Below are 22,015 nucleotides of genomic sequence, written 5' to 3'. Positions count from 1 at the left end.
CTCCCAGAGAAACCTGCAAAAAAAACGTAAGTTCGATGCGCACGCGCAGCCTCTCCGGCGCATGGGTTCGACTTCTGAACCCCTTCTTTCAGGGGAACGGAAGTTCCGGTTTCCCGTGCATGTGCAGTGCATGCACGAAACCGGCACTTTCGTTGGGCCTACGCGTGAGTACCCCGTGCGTACTCACCCGTGGAGACCCGAATTGCTGGGCCAATATGATCAAATTCAGTGTTAGGTTTGGAAAGGAGAAACTTTTTTTTTATTCATTCATGAGATGTGGGCGTCGCTGGCAAGGCCAGCATTTATTGCCCATCCTTAATTGCCCTCGAGAAAGTGGTGGTGAGCCGCCTTCTTGAACCGCTGCAGTTCATGTGGTGAAGGTGCTCCCACAGTGCTGTGAGGGAGGGAGTTCCAGGATTATGATCCAGCGACGATGAAGGATCGGCGATATACTTCCAAGTCAGGATGGTGTGTGACTTGGAGGGGAACTTGGAGGTGGTGGTGTTCCCATGCGCCTGCTGCCCTTGTCCTTCGAGGTGGTAGAGGTCACGGGTTTGGGAGGTGCTGCCGAAGAAGCCTTGGCGAGTTGCTGCAGTGCATCTTGTAGATGGTACACACTGCAGCCATGGTACGCCGGAGTTGGAGGGAGTGAATGTTTATGGTGGTGGATGGGGTGCCAATCAAGCGGGCTGCTTTGTCCTGGATGGTGTCGAGCTTCTTGAGTGTTGTTGGAGTTGCACTCATCCAGGCAAGTGGAGAGTATTCCATCACACTCCTTACTTGTGCCTTGTAGATGGTGGAAAGGCTTTGGGGAGTCAGTAAGTGAGACACTTGCTGCAGAATACCCAGCCTCTGACCTACTCTTGTTGCCACAGTATTTATGTGGCCGGTCCAGTTAAGTTTCTGGTCAATGGTGACCCCCAGGATGTTGATGGTGGGGGATTCAGCAATGGTAATCCCACTGAATGTCAAGGGGCGGTGGTTAGACTCTCGTTTTTTGGAGATAGTTATTGCCTGGCACTTAGGTGGCAGGTAACATTCGCGTCACACATCAGCCCAAGCCTGAATGTCATCCAGTTCTTGTTGCATGCGGGCATGGACTGCTTCATTATCTGAGGAGTTGCAAATGGCACTGAAGACTGTGCAGTCATCAGTGAACATCCCCACTTAACACAGTTACTATAGCCGCAATCTAATGCGCCAGTCGCACGAGCACGTCATCTCTATGCAAAATAGATCTCTATGGAGGAGAGAAACCAAGAGTCCTTTCTAGGAGGGATGTCAGTGTAGATGTGGGTCCTCATGGCCTCACTGATGTGCAGCAAGGTGCACACCAGCTACTTGCTAGCAGAGAAGTGTGGATGGCATGGAAGTGGGGGCTCCTCTCAAAGCGCACACACTTCTCCCCCCTTGCCAACCCCTCGGTCAGAGCCCCAGTCAGAGCGATGGCCGAGCCTGGCCCTGCACAGTTGCAGGAGGAGCAGACTTTGGTGGGGCCCTCACAGGCTCCAACACCCAGAGGACGACCACTAAAGGCATCTAAGCAAGCGCAGCAGGGAAGTGAGCAGGCTGCCTCTACCTCTGCTGAAGCCACAGGGGTAGCGCCACGTAGAAGCACATGGAAAAGAAAGATGCCACACAAGTAGAGTCACAAGGGTAATCACTTGGGTATTTTCTTAAATGTTATTGTAAAGTTTACGTTCAATTTATCTTTTGTATTAAATCACTTATTTTGAAAACTTTGCGGTCCTTGACAAATTTGTGTGCACAATTGGAAGTGGCAGAGTGAATGGTCAAGGCAGCCTTAAGCTCCAGCAATGGTGGTGACTGTGGAAAGAATGGACTGGTCATTGTAGGGATACTTTATGGTGTTGCTGTGGGGTGATGCCAACCTTGTTATGCATATGCCCACCACATGGCTGTGCTGCGTAAAGTTAAGTAAACCTGGCCATGATGATACCATCCCTGGCCACATGGGCAGCAATGTGGTCATGTACTGGTGGAATCTGGACCACCGACTCCCCCAGGTCTTCCTCATCCTCTTCTTCCACTTCATGCTCCTCCTCCTCCTCCGAAGAGGCTGTGTGCTCTGCGCCTTGTTCCTCATGCTGCGCTAATCCCCGCTGCTGTGCTCTGTTGTGCAGGGCGCAGCAGACCATGATGATTCTGGAGACCCTGGCTGGTGCATACTGAAGGGCTCCTCCAGATCTGTCCAGGCATCTGAAGCACATTTTGAGCAACCCCATTGTCTGCTCTATGACACATCTGGTGGAGGTGTGGCTTTGATTAAAATGTTCCTCAGCCTCATTACTTGGCCTCCTCAAAGGTGTCATGAGCCACGTCTTCAGTGAATAGCGCTTGTTTCCAAGCAGCCAACCGGTAAGTCTGTTTGGAAGTGTGAAGAGCTGAGCGACAGTGGACTGGCACAGGACGAAAGAGTCATGGCAGCTGCCAAGGAACATGCATGATGATTTTCCTATGGTTGCAGACGAGCTGCACACTGGGGAGTGGAAGCCCTTGCGGTTGACCAGGACTGCTGGGTTATGATGGGGTGCCCTGATGGCCACATGTGTGCAGTCGATGATGCCTTGCACCCGTGGGAAGCCAGCCAGCATGGCAAATCCAAGCGCACGCTCAGTAACGCTGGTTTCATCAGTGGAAAAGTTTATATAATTGGCGGACTTCTCAAAGAGGGCATCGGTGACCTGTGTGATGCATCGATGAGAGACCGACTGCGAGATACCGCTAATGTCTGCTACAGATCCCTGGAAGGAGCCTAAGGCAAAGACGTTGAGCGCGCTGGTGACTTTCACAACTACTGGTAAGGGGTGTCCACCCATTCCTCTGGGCTGCAGGTCTTGCTCCAGCAATCTGCAAATGTCTGCGACGACCTGGCGCGATAGCCTGAGCCTCCTTTGGCACTGATGCTCAGTCATGTTGAGGAAGCTCATCCTCTGCCTGTATACCCTGTGTTGGGGTTCTTATGTTCATTAATAAATAGACATTCTTATTATGAACACAGATAGCTTTTGCTAGTTACTTTATTGAGCACATGTGGACTGGGTACTGTATCTGTAGAGGCTTCCATCTTGACTGCTGCCTTGTGGGTAGCCTAGTGCCTCATGGGTAATGTAGTCTTAATTTACATACAGCTGGGTAGTGTAGTCTTATATACAGCTCTATGGCTCCACCTAGTGTCCACTATAGAATGACATGTTATTGATCATTACATCCCCCTTTCTTTGAGGTTTAACAAAATCAATATCAATCAAATTTCAAGAAAACAATAAAGATAATATCAGTAACACTTTTGTTAGTGCTCTATAAACATAAACATTTTCAAAACAGTCAACACATTTTCAAAGCTTTACATTGTACTCAAAGATTAAGTCTATCAGGCTCTTTTACTTCACGTGTGGATCTTCTCAACACGGGTAAGTCTGATGTGTCTTCATGAGATTGTTCTGGCGGTGAATGACAAGATACAGTTGCGGCATTGTCATCAATCTGGTCTTGAATAGTCTCTTGTGTTTTTAGGAGGGAACGGCGGTTCCTCCTGAGAATCTGTCCTTCCTCAGTTCTAACAGTGTATGACCTTGGTCCTACTTCCTCAAGAACTGTAGCTTTCCTGTTCCATGCATCTGGATCCTCAATCCTGACAACATCATCCCTTGTCAATGGTTTTAGAGTTTTGGATGACTTGTCATAGTATGATTTCTGTTTCAGCTTTAACAGTTGAAGTCTCTGTCTCAGTTCCTCACTTTGCTGTTCTTTTGCACAGCAGGGTAGCATGGTGCGCAACTTGCGACCCATTAGTAGTTCAGCAGGCGAAGAACCACAGTCTAAAGGTAAGGCTTGGTAGCTCAGCAGGGCGAGATAAGGATCAGACTTGCTTTCTGTCGCTTTCTTCAGTAGCTGCTTGAGAACTTGAACACCTTTCTCTGCCTTACCATTTGACTGAGCATACAAAGGACTGGATGTGATGTGCTGAAAGTCATACTGTGCTGCAAACTGTTGCCACTCCTTACAGTTGAAGCACGGACCATTGTCGCTAACGGCAATCCTGGGAATTCCATGTCTGGCGAAGATGGATTTCACATGCATTATGACACTGCCTGCTGTGGTGCTTGAGAGCAGCGCCATCTCAGGATAGTTAGAATAGTAGTCAATCACTTAGATAGTCTTTACCATTTAAATGAAAAAGGTCCATACCAACCTTTTGCCATGCTGCTGCTGGTATGTCAGCTACTATCATTGGTTCCTTTGCTTGTTTGTTTTGGTGTTTCTGACATGTCTCACATTTACCTATCATGTTCTCAATGTCCTTATTTATGCCAGGCCAATAAACAGTGTCTCTTGCTCTCCTTTTGCATTTTTCAATTCCGAGGTGTCCCTCATGAATCCTTTTGAGCATGTCTTGACGTAGCGCCTGTGGAAAGACTATTCTGTTCTGTTTTAGTAATAGTCCACTTGCGACACTCAATTCTGACCTTATGTGAAAATATTTTGGACAGGAACCTTTTGGCCAACCATGTTCTCTATTACTGTTTGTAATACTGTATCTTTTACTGTTTCTTCTGCTATTTGCTTTGATTTTGTGTCTGACACGGGCAGCGCAGCAGTGACTATCCACGTCTTCTTCAGTAGAGCTCACATGACTCATTGTGGGTGCTCGGGATAGTGCATCTGCTAACACTATGTATTTGCCTGGTGTGTAGATCAGTTCAAAGTCATATCTTTGCAGCTTCATCATGAGTCGTTGAATCCTTGGAGACATCTCATTCAGGTTTTTTTTTATGATGGCAACCAGAGGGCTGTGGTCTGTCTCAACTGTGAAAGTGGGAAGTCCATATATGTAGCCATGAAACTTTTCTAGTCCAACTACCAAGCCTAGACATTCCTTTTCAATCTGGGCGTATCGACACTCAGTATCAGTCATAGACCTGGAGGCATAGGCAACAGGCTTCCAATCTTCACCCTCTGCTTGTAGCAAGACCGCACCTAGGCCATCTTTTGATGCATCCGTTGACACTTTGATTCTTTTTGTTGGGTCAAAGAAGGTGAGTACAGGTGTGGTTGTCAGCACTGTTTTGAGGTTTATCCACTCTTGTTCATGTCTTTCTGTCCATGCGAACTCATTTGTTTTATGTAGCAAGTCTCGCAGACAGGCTGCCTTGGCTGACAAGTTAGGAATGAACTTTCCAATGAAGTTTATCATCCCCATGATGCGTAGCGCTCCTTTTTTGTCAGTGGGTTGGGGCATTTTGAGTATGGCGTTTACTTTTTCCATATCTGGCTCTATTCCTTTACCAGATAGATTATCTCCTAGGAAAGTGACTTCCTGGATGCCAAACTGACACTTGGCTTTGTTGAGCTTCAGTCCATTCCGGCGTATGCTCTGTAGCACTTTAGTCAGTCTCTCATTGTGTTCTTTCAGTGTGGAGCCCCAGATGGTGATGTCATCAACATAGACCCGAACTCCTTCCAGATCTTCAATTATGTGTTCCATCGCTCTATGAAAGATTTCAGATGTAGATATTATCCCGAAAGGCATTCTGAGGAAACAATACCTGCCAAATGGTGTGTTGAAGGTACAGTATTTGGTGCTCTCTTCATCCAGTTTTAGTTGCCAAAATCCTTGTGAGGCATCGAGCTTTGTAAAGTATCTGGCACCTGACATTTCACTGGTGATTTCTTCTCGCTTGGGAATCTGGTAGTGTTCACGTTTTATGTTGCATTTAAGTCCTTTGGATCCATGCATATTCTTAGATCATTGTTCTTTTTCTTTACACATACCATGGAGTTAACCCAGTCTGTTGGCTCTTCGACTTTCCTGATGACTCCTAGTGTGGTCATTCTGTCCAGTTCATTCTTGAGCCGGTCACGCAGGGGTGCTGGAACTCTTCGTGGAGCATGTACCACTGGCTGAGCATCCTGCTTTAGCTGGATCTTGTAAGTGAATGGTAGAACTCCAAATCCTTTGAACACATCCTGGAAATTATTCACTACAGAATCCATCGAGTCATCTGGTCTGCTTATGGCACAGTTTATACGGTAGACTCTCTTGACCAGTTCTAAGTCCTCACAAGCTTTGTCACCCAGTAGTGAATCAAGCCTTTCAGCCACAACAGAAAACATGAGATGATGCACTTTGTCTTTGACTGTCACTTTAAATCTGCATACACCTAAGCTATCTATTTTCTGTCCATTATAGTCCTTCAGTAGTACTGACTTTTTCTGTATTTTGGGCTTTTCTTTCATATTGTTAATGTCACTCATACTGATTAAGTTTGCTTTTGCCCCAGTGTCTAGTTTCAAGGTAACTAATGCTCCATTTACCTGCAGTGGGATCATCCATTTGTCCTCTTTTACTGCATTAACTTTATGTTCAGCATTGTCCATTTCTGAGGGCTGCACAGTTTCTGTATCCTTTTTGATATTGTCACATGACACCATTCCTACAAAAAATGTCTCACTTAAATCAGTGTCCTCAATTACATTAACTCGTTGCCCTTTTTTAGTTTGTACTTTTGAAAAGCATTGTTTGGCAAAGTGATTCTTTCCATTACACTTTGTGCACATTTTTCCAAACGCTGGGCATTGTCTTAACTGGTGTTTGTAACCACAGTGTTTACAATTAAAAATTTCATCCTCCGATTGCTTTTCATTTCTGTTCTGCCCATGTTTCTTCCCCTTATAGGACACAGCACCGACAGCAGCATTATCACTCATTACAATCGCATCATTATTGATTTCACTGAAAGTCTTCGCGTGCTTTCGAGCTAGCTCGCTGGCTTGGCATATTTTCACCGCATTTTCCAAATGTAGTTCAGTTTCTCTCAACAGACGTTCCCTGACTTTTTTATCATGAATACCAAACACAATCTGGTCACGAATCATGGATGCTTTGAGCTCAGAGAAATTACATGTCTGTGCTTTCAGTTTCAGATCAGTTATAAAGCTATCAAAAGTCTCATTTTGCTGCTGTGTCCGAGAACAGAAGATGTATCTTTCATAGGTCTCATTCTATTTGGGAGAGCAATGTGCATCAAATTTTTTTAGCACATCTTCTAATTTTTCTCTGTTCTCCACTGGATTAAATACAAATGTATTAAATACCTCTATCACCTGTGGGCCTGCAACCGTAAGCAGCAACGCTATCTTCCTTGCGTCTGGCTTCGTACCGAATCCGATGGCTGCAATGTAGAGTTTGAATTGTTGTTTAAGAGTCTGCCAATTGTAGTCGATGTTTCCTGTGAGTTTCAAATGCTCTGGTGGCTTCAAATTCTCCATGTTGCTTTTCACAATTTTCAGCAGGTCTTCACCACCCTGGTACCATCTTATGTTCATTAATAAATAGACATTCTTATTATGAACACAGCTAGCTTTTGCTAGTTACTTTATTGAGCACATGTGGACTGGGTACTGTATCTGTAGAGGCTTCCATCTTGACTGCTGCCTTGTGGGTAGCCTAGTGCCTCATGGGTAATGTAGTCTTAATATATATATAGCTGGGTAGTGTAGTCATATATACAGCTCTACACAGCTCTATGGCTCCACCTAGTGTCCACTATAGAATGACATGTTATTGATCATTACAGGGGTATTGCCTCCGGTGTGGTCCAGCCCTGCACTGATGCCCTCTACCCTGTGCAGCATCAGGTGGTTGAGGAGAAGGTTGCCAGTGTTGTTGTTGGTGCTGCAGGTGTGCCTGGTTCTGCTGGTGTTGCGGCTGATCGTGGTCAGATTCTGAGGCCAAGGTGAGAATATAAATGATACCCATGCTGATGGAATAGATGGCAGGTGAAGTTGATATGACAAGCAATCTGTCAATGGTGAGAGAGGTTGTTCCAATGAGGTGACACTGGATAGAGAGTTTACTCCAAACACTTGCAACCTGCATAAAGCTCAATCTGTCTCCCAAATGCAGTAAGCAACAGCTTCTGAGCTTGGAAAGTGAACAGCTGTGAGATGGGAGCTTTTATAGCACATTTCAAGCTGTCAAGTAATGAGATGATTCCATGGCCATTCAACTCCTGCCCAGCTTAACAGACGTGATCCCCGAGCATCATGGACCCTGTGGACGAGCATGTAAATTCTAAAGGTGAGCTCAAATCTGTTCTTAATCCTCTGTTAACAAGGTCATAATTACTTCAATTGCCTCCCCCGCCGCTGCGTGTCGGGTCTGCTCAGTGCTGACAGACCCGACATTTGGTAAATGTGTATGGCAGTGGGTTGATAGTGGGGTCCCGACCCGCTGGGGAAAAAAAACACTTTCCCGCCCGACCCACCACCAATCGCGCTCGCTGACCTCCTGCAAAATCCAGCCCTATGATTCTAGATTTTGGTGAGGCTAACTTTAACAGGATGAAACCGAGACTAACGACAGCAAAATGGTCAAAACTGTTACTGGGTAAAACTACAGAGGACCAGGTGGAAGGTGGTCAAAAAAGAATTTAGCTTAATACAGGACCAGTATATACCCCTTAGGGGCAAGAGCTCAATTTACCAAGTAAGACAGCCATGGTCCACAAAAGAGGTGAGAGATAACATAAAACTAAAGGAAAGAGCATACAAAAGTGCAAAGAATCGTGTAGATCCAGGGAACTGGGAGAGATATAAAGAACAGCAAAGGAAGACAAAAAAGATAGCAAGAGCTGCAAAAAGGAATATGAAAAGAAACTTGCGAGGGATATCAAGATTAACACAGTTTTTACAATTATATTAGAAGAAAAAGGGTAGTTGAAGGTAATGTAGACCCTTTACAAACAGATGTGGGTAATATTACAAATGAAAATATGGAAATGGCAGACTTGTTGAGTAACTGCCGTCAGTCTTTACAGTAGAGGATGAGGATAACGGCCCAGAAATTCGGGTCTCCATGGGTGAGTACGCACGGGGTACTCACCCGTAAGCCCAATGGAAGTGCTGGTTTCGTGCATTCACTGTACATACGCGGGAAACCGGCACGTCCGTTCCCCTGAAAGAAGGAGTTCAGAGGTGGAACGCGTACGCCGGAGAGGCAGCGCGTGCGCATCGAACTTACATTTTTTTTGCAGGTTTTCCCGGGAGGGTAAGTCTCCAGAAGTTAGACATGTAAAAAGCAGTCTCAAGGCCTGCTTTTTACAAGGTAAGTGGTGAATTAATTAAAATTAAAACATTTTTTCCACAGGTTTATTATTTTTAAATACTTTAAAGAAAGGTAAGTTTATTTTTAGCCCTGTTAGAAAATGTAATTATTTTTTTAAAAATTTAAATTATTGTTTAAAGTAGTTATTTCATGTAATTTATAGTTTATTTTAAAAATGTGATGTTTATTTTTTTTTAAATTGAGGTTTTAGTGATGTTTTGGGGCTTATAGTATTTATAGGTTTGACAGGTCTTCCTGTCAAACTTATGAATGAAGCATTCCCTGCTCCGATTGGCTCTCTATGGCCCACGTGATCCCAGGGGACGCTTCGAACTAACTGCGCCCCTGGGATACGCAAGCACTGCGCGCCGGCAGTTGGAGGAGGCCCAGGATCAGAATCCCACGGGGGCCCACAGCTTAACGGCCGGCGCGCAAGCTAAGTGCAGGTCAGGGGGCTTGCACCCGCGGGCAGCCTCTGACCCGAATTTCTGGGCCATTATACCTAACATTCCAGGGAAACTAATAATGAATCAAGGACTGGAACTCACTAAAGTTAACATAAGCAAGATATCAGTATTAGAAAAAATAATGGCACTAAAGACTGACAATTCCCCAGGATCTGCTGGTTTCCACCCCAGGGTTTTAAAGACAGCGGGTGAGGAAATTGCAGATGCTTTAGCCAAAATCATCCAAAGCTCTCTCGGTTCAGGAATTGTCCCTTTAGATTGGAAAATTGCAAATGTAACTCCATTATTTAAAAAAGGCAAGAGAGAGAAAGCAGGAAATTATAGACTTGTTAGTCTAACATCTGTTGTGGGGAAGTTATTGTAATCTATAAGTAAGGACAGAGTGACTGAGCACTTAGAGAAATTTGAGCTGATTAGAGACCGCCAACATCTGTAAAGGCTAGGTCATGTCTAAGAAACCTAATTGAATTTTTTGAGGCAGTAATTAAGGTAGTAGACAGGGGACTGTCTATGGATGCAGCTTATATGGACTTCCAGAAGGCATTTGATAATAAAGCTCCATATAAGAGACTGTTAGCTAGAATTAAACGCAATTCATTGACCTGGTTAGGAGATTGGTTAAGTGGTAGAAGACAGAACGTAGAGATAATGGGTATGTACTCGAATTGGAAGGAAGTGACTAGTGGTGTCTCACAAGGATCTGTGCTGGGGCCTCAACTAGTCACTACATTTATTAATGACTTAGATAACGCAATAGAGAGCCAGATATCCAAAAGCAAAATACTGCAGATGCTGGAAATCTGAAATAAAAAGAGAAAATGCTGGAAATACTCAGCAGGTCAGACAGCATTTGTGAAGAGAGAAACAAAGGGCTGGTTAGTGGGCGCGATCAGTGGCGGGTCAGGTGTGAAAGTATTTTTTTTCCCCAGCGGGTCGGGACCCCCGCTGTGAACCCGCCACCATGCACCTTTACAAAATGTTGGGTCTGTCAGTGCTAAGCAGACCCGACACGCAGCGGCGGGGGAGGCAATTAAAATCATTAGCGGCTTGTTTACAGCTACTTATCAATGGTTTTTTCCCAGCTTTTTGGATTTGACGGATCGCCCACCAGTTTCCCGCTGTGTCTAAACCTCGGCTGTGAAGCTGAGGCGGGAGGTCAGTGGCCATTGAATCAGCTGATGAATTGACAGCTTCAAATGTCAAGTCAAAGTTCCCAGCTGATTGAGAAATGTTCCCTTAACCACTAGCTTCTCTAAACTGCATTTCCACTATAGATTCAGGATGCTGCAAGTCTTTACACAAGTCTCCATCCAGTCTGACCTCATTACCTCTCCCACCATTGACAGATCGCTTCTGTCATCTCTACTTCACCTGCCACTTATTCCATCAGCATGGGTGCCCTTGAAACTCTCTCACCTTGGTCCTCAGAATCCCACCACGATCAGCCCCAACACCAGCATCACCTGGCACACCAGCAGCACCAGACACACCAGCAGCACCAACAACAACACCAACCTTCTCCACAATCAACTGATGCTGCACAGGGCATCAACATCTGACCACATTGCTGCCCAGGAGACCAGGGATGGCCTCACCATGGCCAGATTTACTTCACTTGACGCTGTACACCCTGGCTGCCACCTGATGCGCCAGGTTGGCACCACCCCATACTAACACCATAAAGCATCCCTACAATGCCCAAGCTGTTCCTTTCACACTCATGACCATTGCGGGAGGTACCATTATGTCTCACCATTCACTGCAACTCACTAAGCCACTTCCAAAGGTGCACACAAATCTGTCTAAGAACGCAAAGTGTTGAAAATAATTGTTTCAATGTTTGACCCCACATTAACAGAAACTTTCTCTCCTCTTTCTCCTTCTCTCTTTCTCTCTCCTTTTCTCTCTTTCTCTCATTCTCCTTCTCTTTCTCTCTCTCTCTCTTGTTTCCTTCCTTCGCTGTAAATCTTGCGCATTAAACAATAATAACACAGCACCTTTAACGTAGAAAATGCTGCACGTTCCAAGCCATGGAGATGCTGTGAAATTTTCCCATCAGTTAAATTCATTGATCGACTCTAACTTTTCATTAGTATTGCCCCCAGATGTAATTCTGTGTGGTTTGTTTACATTTGACATTTAACAAGGGCCAGGTAAGCAGTTTGGTTTTTCCTTTCACTAACTTGCTGAAGGCATTTTTGGACAGTTTGTGCTTCCTACTGACATTGTCTATCTTTCATAAAATTGTTGGACAGAGGAAAACAAGGCCCAAGGAGCGGCATGTGAATGTTGTGTGATGGGATGCTGTGCCGAGGTACAGGATCCCAGCCCAGAGGGCACTGGTACAAGATGGTGAGGGGCACTGGTACAGGATGGTGAGGGGCACTGGTACAGGATGGTGAGGGGCACTGGTACAGGATGGCGAGGGGCACTGGTACCGGATGGCGAGGGGCACTGGTACAGGATGGTGAGGGGCACTGGTGCAGGATGGTGAGGGGCACTGGTACAGGATGGTGAGGAGCATTGGTACAGGATGGTGAGGGGCACTGGTACAGGATGGTGAGGGGCACCGGTACAGGATGGCGAGGGGCACTGGTACAGGATGGCGAGGGGCACTGGTGCCAGATGGCAAGGGGCACTGGTGCCAGATGGCGAGAGGCACTGGTACAGGATGGCGAGGGGCACTGGTACAGGATGGCGAGGGACACTGGTACAGGATGGCGAGGGGCACTGGTACAGGATGGCGAGGGGCACTGGTACCGGATGGCGAGGAGCACTGGTACCGGATGGCGAGGGGCACTGGTACAGGATGGCGAGGGGCACTGGTACAGGATGGCAAGGGACACTGGTACCGGATGGCGAGGGGCACTGGTACAGGATGGCGAGGGACACTGGTACAGGATGGCGAGGGACACTGGTACAGGATGGCGAGGGACACTGGTACAGGATGGCGCGGGGCACTGGTACAGGATGGCGAGGGGCACTGGTACAGGATGGCGAGGGGCACTGGTACCGGATGGCGAGGAGCACTGGTACCGGATGGCGAGGGGCACTGGTACAGGATGGCGAGGGGCACTGGTACAGGATGGCGAGGGACACTGGTACCGGATGGCGAGGGGCACTGGTACAGGATGGCGAGGGACACTGGTACAGGATGGCGAGGGACACTGGTACAGGATGGCGAGGGGCACTGGTACAGGATGGCGAGGGGCACTGGTACCGGATGGCGAGGGGCACTGGTACCGGATGGTGAGGGGCACTGGTACCGGATGGTGAGGGGCACTGGTACCGGATGGCGAGGGGCACTGGTACCGGATGGCGAGGGGCACTGGTACAGGATGGCGAGGGGCAGTGGTACCGGATGGCGAGGGGCACTGGTACAGCATGGTGAGGGGCACTGGTACAGGATGGCGAGGGGCAGTGGTACAGGATGGCGAGGGGCAGTGGTACAGGATGGTGAGGGGCACTGGTACATTTTGCGAATGGGCAGGTGTCCCAGGTGTACACAGAGTGATTTGGGGTAAGCTCTGCCAAGAACCACACTGCAACTCCAATCCATTGGTCTCTGAACTAAGAGAAATGCAGCTCAAATCACTCGGAAAGGACCAAGAAGTTGAGGAACAGAAACACTTTGCTCAGTGCTTGGCTAGAGCGCCCTCTTGTGCTGGATTGGTGCTGCGTTTTTTAAAGTAATCTCTCAACTACGGTGGCGCACAGGAAGCCAGCCAGGACAGCATTGGAATAGTCGGGCTGAGAGGTTACAAAGACGAAGGCTTCAGAAGCAGATGAGCTGAGGCAGGGGCGGACGTGGGCGATGTTACGGAGTTGGCAAAGCCACGGAGTTCGTAATGGGGGCTAAAAAAAGGATGGTTTTGCTCTTGCTGTTTTAACTGGAGGCAATTGTGGCTCATCCAAGACTGGATGTCATAGAACCATAGAAGATAGGAGCAGGAGTAGGCCATTCGGCCCCTCGAGCCTGCTCCACCATTTAATGAGATCATGGCTGATCATCCAAACTCAGTACCCTGTCCCTGCTTTCTCCCCATATCCCTTGATCCCTTTAGCCTTAAGAAATATATCCAGCTCCTTCTTGAATATATTTAATGAATTGGCCTCAACTGCCTTCTGTGGTAGAAAACACAGGCAGCAATGTGGTCAGCTGCTGATGCCCTGTCGGACAACACAGCCAGCGGAGGGGTTAAGATAGGTGGAGGAGGGGTAGAGCTGGGTGTCATCAGCCTACGCGTGGAACTTGACCACGTGTTTTCAGAGGATGTCACCAAGAGGAAGCATGTTGGTTGGGAAGGGCAAGCTCCCAAAGCTGCACACAGCACGCTAACTGTAGGAAGGATTCCTTGTACAATTATATCACTACTTCTTTACCTCTGGTGCTCTATGGCCATATTTATAAAACCCTAGATGCTGTTTCTAAGGCTTCATCTGCCTGCACTGCACTTCACCAGAATTGGCAGCTTTTGGATTGGGAAACAGCAACTGGAATTGACATCAAATCTCCTTGGAGGTTTTGACATTGACCTGACACAATTTCCATGAAGGACATTGAGAATGATGCCTTTTGGTTGCTGGTGGTGCCAAGGGACCTGACCTGTTTCTGAGATGGAGAAAGGCAGTTGGGAGTGACTAACGGAGTGGCAGGTCGTGAATCGTGCGGGCTAAAGATGCCAAAAGGCAGAGATGGCTGCCACCATTGACTTGTACAGGAAACGCAGAAATAGCGTTAACATCTAATCAAACTGTGGGGGGACACTGAAGTTGTAGTTTTAAAACTGGGATAATTCAATTGTGGTTTCTGATCGATAGACAGGAGAGACAATCACAGAGCTGCATCGTGCCTCGTGGGTTTGCTTCTGAACAAAATCTCCATTAACAAAGCACGTCCCCTCTCACTTCTGGGCAGAGTTTCCACCACTTGTTCCTTTCAAAGAAAAAGGCAATGTGAGTATGAAATGGAGCACACTCTTTTATTTGCTAAAAGTAAGGAATAAAACAAAATGTTGATGCCGCTCTGTAAGAGGGCGTGGAGATGCTATTCAGTAAAGAAATGGATTTGTGTTTCATTCACGGCCACTTCTCTTCCAAGAATGTCCACCTTGAAGAAATTCTGCTCTTCTCTCCGACAGGATTTCTGTTTGTCTCTTTTACCTTGTTCGCCTTCATTGTTTTCTGTCTCCCTTCTCGTGCTTGATCGGGTATCTACCAACACTCGCTTTCACAGCCACATCTCTTTCCTCAGCAACACTCTCCGACTCCGACTTATTCTACATTGATTCCAACTGAAATTCCACCCTTCATGTTTTGGATCCACCCAGGAGTACAGACATCGCCATGATGTTCAGCGTTCCGTGAACCACTGCTCTTGGCGCTTCCTGAGATCCCCACCAAGCGCTGCCACATGCACGCTCCGGACCTCTCCTTTCAGTAGCACCGACTCTCTCTGTGCTGTCCTGGTCCACAGTTCCATTTCATCCTTCGCCTCATCCGGCACTTTAACAAAAAACTGTTTTACTTACTTTCAGGTGTCAAGGACCGCAAGCTTCAACAACTTAGACAATGATTTTGACTTCAGTGTAGGGGCCATGATTAAGGAGTTTGCAGATGATACAAAAATCGGCCGTGTGGTTGATAGTGAGGATGAAAGCTGTGGACTGCAGGAAGATATCAATGAACTGGTCAGCTGGACAGAAAAGTGGCAAATGGTATTCAATCTGGAGAAGTGTGAGGTAATGCATTTGGGGAGGGCTAACAAGGAAAGGGAATACACGATAAATGGTTGGACACTGAGTAGTGTAGAGGAACAGAGGGACCTTGGAGTGCATGTCCACAGATCCCTGAAGGTAGCAGGCCAGGTAGATAAGGTGGTTAAGAAAACATACGGAATACTTTCCTTTATTAGCCGAGGCATAGAATATAAGAGCAGGGAGGTTATGCTTGAACTGTATAAAACACTAGTTAGGCCTCAGCTGGAGTACTGGGTACAGCCACCACATTACAGGAAAGATGTGATTGCACTGGAGAGGGTGCAGAGGAGATTTACCAGGATGTTGCCTGGACTGGGGAATTTCAGCTATGAGGAAAGATTGGATAGGCCGGGACAAAAGCAAAATACTGTGGATGCTGGAAATCTGAAATAAAAACAAAAATTGCTGGAAATACTCAGCAGGTCAGGCAGCATCTGTGGAGAGAGAAACAGAGTTAACGTTTCAGGTCTGGGACCCTTCATCTGACGAAAGGTCATCAACCCGAAACGTTAACTCTGTTTCTCTCTCCACAAATGCTGCCTGACCTGCTGAGTAGCTCCAGCATTTTCTGTTTTTATTTTGGATAGGCTGGGGTTGTTTTCTTTGGAACAGAGGAGGCTGAGGGGATATTTAATTGAGGTGTATAAAATTATGAGGGGCCGAGATAGCGTGGATAGGAAGGAACTATGGGCTAAAAATTGAGTAGCGCCTAGTTGTAGCTCCCCGGAAAATTTAGCACCCCCGCGCCGGAAATTGAGTGGGTTGCGCCCCAAGAGGGAAGCGGGGCACTACTGGAAGCGCCCCGCATCCCTCTTGGGGTGCTGCGAGTCAATATCGCTGTGCTATGTGCTGCGGCGCCACGGTACTGCAGGCCATCCTCCCCTTCTTAAAGGGGAGGGGCTTTGCCCAGCTGAGCCCCCAGAGATCGGGAGTGCTGGGAAAAGAGCCCAGCACTCAATTGAAGTGCCGGGCTCTTGGAGCGCAGCCGGCACTCCGCGGGGGTGGGGTGGGGGGGGTGGGGTGGGGTGGCCGGTGGCCGTTCAGGAGGCCGGGCTCTTGGAGCGCAGCCGGCACTCGTGGGGGGTGGTGGGGTGGGGTGGCCGGTGGCCGTTCAGGAGGCCGGGCTCTTGGAGCGCAGCCGGCACTCCGCGGGGGTGGGGGGGGTGGGGTGGCCGGTGGCCGTTCAGGAGGCCAGGGACGGGAGCGCAGGCAAATGGCCGCCCCGCACCTCGCCTTTAAATAGCGCCTCCCCGGCCGCAGGTAGGCCCCCCTGACCCCGTCGTACATAGACGTCCGTCTCCCAAAGATTGCGGCCGGGGCGCTGCGCACAGCGATGATGTCATCGCCAGCGGTGCAGCACCGCAGGGCGCTACTGGTTAGTGCCTCCGCTAACCTCCCGCTGAATTTCGCGGGAGGCATGGGCGGCGCCGCACCCGGGCGCTAGTTGCTTTGCGCCCCGTTAGTGCCCTCTTAGAGCACCAACGGGAGGCGCAAAGCAACCCAATTTTCCCCCCTATTTCCCTTAGCAGAGAGGTCAATAACCAGGGGGCATAGATTTGAAGTAATTGGTAGAAGGATTAGAGGGGTGTTGAGGAGAACTTTTTTCACCCAGAGGGTGGTGGGGGTCTGGAACTCACTGCCTGAAAGGGTGGTAGAGGCAGAAACCCGCATCACATTTAAAAGGTACTTGGATGTGCACTTGAAGTGCCGTAACCTACAGGGCTACGGACCAAGAGCTGGAAAGTGGGATCAGGCGCGATAGCTTTTTTTTGGCTGGCACAGACACGATGGGCCGAATGGCCACCTTCTGTGCCGTAAATTTCTAAGATTCGATGAACTCTTAGATACCAACGCCCCTCCGGATCCTTCTTCCCCTCCACTTCCCTCTAACCCCATCCCTCCTTCCAATCTCACCCTTTGCTGTGTTTTCACAATCCCCTCTGACCTTCCCCTCTCTGACCCCGAATGATCAGTCTTTAGCAAAAGCCTCAGCTCTATCCCTTTATACCCCCACTTCAAAGAATTTCGAGCTCGTCACGATGCTGAGCTCTTCTTCCATCGCCTCTGCGGCCACGTCTTTGGCCACGAGTCTTCCCCTGCACGGCGGACCCTTTCTCTCGTCTTCAGAATTCTCGGTCCACCTGGACACCTCCCTCTGGCCTCTTACCCTCTCTAGATCTTTTCATTGGAAACGGCCGGCGTCACATCGACCATCTCAATTTCTCTGCTCCCCTCACTCTAACCTATCTCCCTCTGAACTTGCAGCACTCCGTTGAATCACATCACAGAATCACAGAATCCCCACAGTGCAGATAGAGGCCATTTCGGCCCATCGAGCCTGCACCGACACATATCCCACCCGATCCCCGTAACCCCACGTATTTAATCCCCCTAACACTAAGGGTCAATTTATCATGGCCAATCAACCTAACCCGCACATCTTTGGACTGTGGGAGGAAACCGGAGCACCCGGAGGAAACCCACGCAAACACTGGGAGAATGTGCAAACTCCACACAGACAGTCACCCGAGGCCGGATTCGAACCCGGGTCCCTGGCGCTGTGAGGCAACAGTGCTGACCACTATGCCACCTGACATGGTCATTAAACCTGCTGACAAGGGAGAGGCTGTTGTTATTTGGCAAAGAGACCACCATCTTGCAGAGGCTGAACACCGCCTCCTACCTCCACCTGGACCACGACCCCAGCACCGAACATCAAGCCATCGTTTCCCAGACCGTCACTGACCTCATCTCCTCTCAAGATCTTCTCCCCACGACCTCCAATCTCATAGTTCCCCAACCCCATACAGTCCACTTCTACTTCCTTCCCAAGATCCACAAACAGGACTGCACTGGCAGACCCATCATTTCAGCCTGTTCCTGCTGCACGGAACTGATGTCTTTCTATCTCAACTCTATTTTTTCTCCCCTTGTCCAGTCTCTTCCCACCTACATCTGCGACTCTTCCGACGCCCCCCAGCACTTAAGAATTTCCAATTTCCTGGCCCTAACCATCTCCCTTTCACATGGTCGTCCAGTCCCTCTACACGTCCATCCCCACCAGGATGGTCTGAGGGCGCTCTGCTTCTTCCTTGAACAGAGGCCCAACTAGTCCCCATCCACCACCACCCTCCTCCACCTGGCTGAACTTGTTCTTATTGAACAATTTCTCCTTTGACTCCAACACTTCCTACAAATGAAAGGAACCCACATGGATCCTAGCTATGCTTGCCTTTTCGTAGGATACGTGGAACGTTCTTTGTTTCAGTCCTACCTCTTTTTCCGGTACATTGATGACTGTATCGGTGCCGCTTCCTGCTCTTGCCCCGTCCTTCCATTCTTCCCTCACCATCGCATGGTTCATCTTTGACTCTTCCCTTCCCTTCCTCGACTTCTCTATCTCCATTTCTGGGGATAGGCTGTTAATCAATATCTACCATAAGGCCACTGACTCCCACAGCTACCTTGATTATACTTCCTCCCACCCCGCTTCCTGTACGGACTCTATTCCATTCTCCCAATTTCTCTGTCTCCATCACATCTATTCTGATGATGCCACCTTCCAGACAAGTGCTTCCGATATGTCTTCCTTTTTCCTCAACTGAGGATTTCCCTCACTGTAGTTGACAGGGCCCTCGACCGTGTCCGTGCCATTTCCCGCACTTCTGCTCTCACCCCATCCCCTCCCTCCCAGAACCACGATAGGGTTCCCCTTGTCCTCACCATCCACCCCACCGGCCCCCACATTCAACGGATCATCCTCCACCATCTCCAGGGTGATGCCATCACCAAACACATCTTCCCCTCCCCTTTCAGCATTCCAGAGGGACCGTTCCCTCTGCAACACCCTGGTCCACTCTTCCATCACCCCCAAAACCCGTTCCCCTTCCCACTGCAACTTCCTGTGCGAGCGTAGGAGATGCAACACCTGCCCTTTTACCTCTTCCTTCCCACCGTCCAGGGCCCCAAACATTCCTTCCAGGTGAAACAGCGATTTACTTGTACTTCTTTCAATCTAGTATACTGTATTCGCTGCTCACGATGTGGTCTCCTCTACATTTGGAGACCAAACACAGATTGGGTGACTGCTTTGCTGAACACCTCCATTCAGTCCGCAAGTGTGACCCTGAGCTTCCGGTTGCTTGCCATTTTAATTCTCCACCCCACTCCCACTCTGAGCTCTCTGTCCTCGGCCTCCTACACTGTTCCAATGAAGCTCAATGGAAGCTCGAGAAACAGCACCTCATCTTTCGATCAGGCACTTTACAACCTTTACAACTCAATATTGATTCAACAATTTCAGATCATAACCACTGCTCCGATTTTTTCTGACAGCAGCTGTTGGTAATGGTTCTACTATTCCCAGGAGAATAGTGATAGACTTCAAGAGGGCATAGACAGGGTAGTGGAATGGGTGGACACGTGGCAGATGAAATTTAACACAGAAAAGTGCGAAATGATACATTTTTGTAGGCAGAACGAAGAGAGGAAATATAAACGAAAGGGTTCAATTCTAAAGGGGGTGCACAAACAGAGAGACCTGGGTGTATATGTGCACAAATTGTTGAAGATGGCAGGGCAGGTTGAGAAAGTGGTTAACAAAGCATACGGGATCCTGGGCTTCATAAATAGAGGCATTGAGTACAAAATCAAGGAAGTTATGATGAACCTTTATAACACACTGGTTCGGCCTCAACTGGAGTATTCTGGGCACTGCACTTTAGGAAGGATGTGAAGGCCTTAGAGAGGGTGCAAAAAAGATTTACAAGAGTGGTTCCAGGGATGAGGGACTTCAGTTACTGGAGAAGTTGGGTTTGTTCTCCTTAGAGCAGTGAAGGTTGAGAAGAGATTTGATAGATGTGTTCAAAATCATGAGGGGTCTAGACGGAGTAGATAGAGAGAAACTGTTCCCATTGGCGGAAGGGTCGAGAACCAGAGGACACAGATCGAAGGTGATTGGCAGAAGAACCAAAGGCGACATGAGGAAAAACTTTTTTACGCAGCGAGTGGTTAGTGTAACGATCAATAACATGTCATTCTATAGTGGACACTAGGTGGAGCCGTAGAGCTGTATATAGCTGTATGTATAAGACTACACTACCCAGCTGTATATATATTAAGACTACATTATCCATGAGGCTAGGCTACCCACAAGGCAACAGTCAAGATGGCAGTCTGCACACAGGTGCACACATGCTGCATCTCTACAGATACTGTACCAGTCCACATGTGCTCAATAAAGTAACTAGCAAAAGCTAGCTGTGTTCATAATAAGAATGTCTAGTTATTAATGAACATAACATGGTACCAGGGTGGTGAAGATCTGCTGAAAATTGTGAAAAGCAACATGGAGAATTTGAAGCCACCAGAGCGTTTGAATCTCACAGAAAAAATCGACTACAATTGGCAGACTTTTAAACAACAATTCGAACTCTACATTGCAGCCATCGGATTCGGTACAAAGCCAGACGCAAGGAAGATAGCGTTGCTGCTTACGGTTGCAGGCCCACAGGCGATAGAGGTATTTAATACATTTGTATTTAATCCAGTGGAGAACAGAGAAAAATTAGAAGATGTGCTAAAAATATTTGATGCACATTGCTCTCCCAAAAAGAATGAGACCTATGAAAGATACATCTTCTGTTCTCAGACACAGCAGCAAAATGAGACTTTTGATAGCTTTATAACTGATCTGAAACTGACAGCACAGACATGTAATTTCTCTGAGCTCAAAGCATCCATGATTCGTGACCAGATTGTGTTTGGTATTCATGATAAAAAAGTCAGGGAACGTCTGTTGAGAGAAACTGAACTAAATTTGGAAAATGCAGTGAAAATATGCCAAGCCAGCGAGCTAGCTCGAAAGCACGCGAAGACTTTCAGTGAAATCAATAATGATGCGATTGTAACGAGTGATAATGCTGCTGTCGGTGCTGTGTCCTAATAAGGGGAAGAAACATGGGCAGAACAGAAATGAAAAGCAATCGGAGGATGAAATTTTTAATTGTAAACGCTGTGGTTACAAACACCAGTTAAGACAATGCCCAGCGTTTGGAAAAATGTGCACAAAGTGTAATGGAAAGAATCACTTTGCCAAACAATGCTTTTCAAAAGTACAAACTAAAAAAGGGCAACAAGTTAATGTAATTGAGGACACTGATTTAAGTGAGACATTTTTTGTAGGAATGGTGTCATGTGACGATATCAAAAAAGATACAGAAAATGTGCAGCCCTCAGAAATGGACAATGCTGAAAATAAAGTTAATGCAGTAAAAGAGGACAAATGGATGATCCCACTGCAGGTAAATGGAGCATTAGTTACCTTGAAACTAGACACTGGGGCAAAAGCAAACTTAATCAGTATGAGTGACATTAACAATATGAAAGAAAAGCCCAAAATACAGAAAAAGTCAGTACTACTGAAGAGCTATAATGGACAGAAAATAGATGGCTTAGGTGTATGCAGACTTAAAGTGACAGTCAAAGACAAAGTGCATCATCTCATGTTTTCTGTTGTGGCTGAAAGACTTGATTCGATACTAGGTGACAAAGCTTGTGAAGACTTAGAACTGGTCAAGAGAGTCTACCATATAAACTGTGCCATGAGCAGACCAGATGACTCAGGTGATGAAGCAGAGAGCCCATCAAGGATGAAAAGG

At 47.6% G+C, this 22,015-nt stretch overlaps 1 protein-coding gene across 1 annotated transcript in view; it reads left to right on the top strand.

Annotated features, from left to right (window-relative positions):
• The first annotated feature begins 2,748 nt into the window (after positions 1-2,748).
• The window catches only part of tax1bp3 (Tax1 (human T-cell leukemia virus type I) binding protein 3), a 48,358-nt gene continuing 29,091 nt past the window's right edge, over positions 2,749-22,015 (top strand). Inside the window, exon 1 of the mRNA XM_086004271.1 lies at positions 2,749-2,821. Within this exon, the coding sequence (XP_085860397.1) occupies positions 2,749-2,821 (73 nt within the window). The remainder of the gene's footprint in view (positions 2,822-22,015) is intronic.

Source organism: Somniosus microcephalus, chromosome 13, assembly GCF_052327205.1.
Source record: "Somniosus microcephalus isolate GS21.2 chromosome 13, FLI_Smic_1.0, whole genome shotgun sequence".
Taxonomy (NCBI): Eukaryota; Metazoa; Chordata; class Chondrichthyes; order Squaliformes; family Somniosidae; genus Somniosus; species Somniosus microcephalus.
This window is presented reverse-complemented; position numbering and strand designations above follow the sequence as displayed.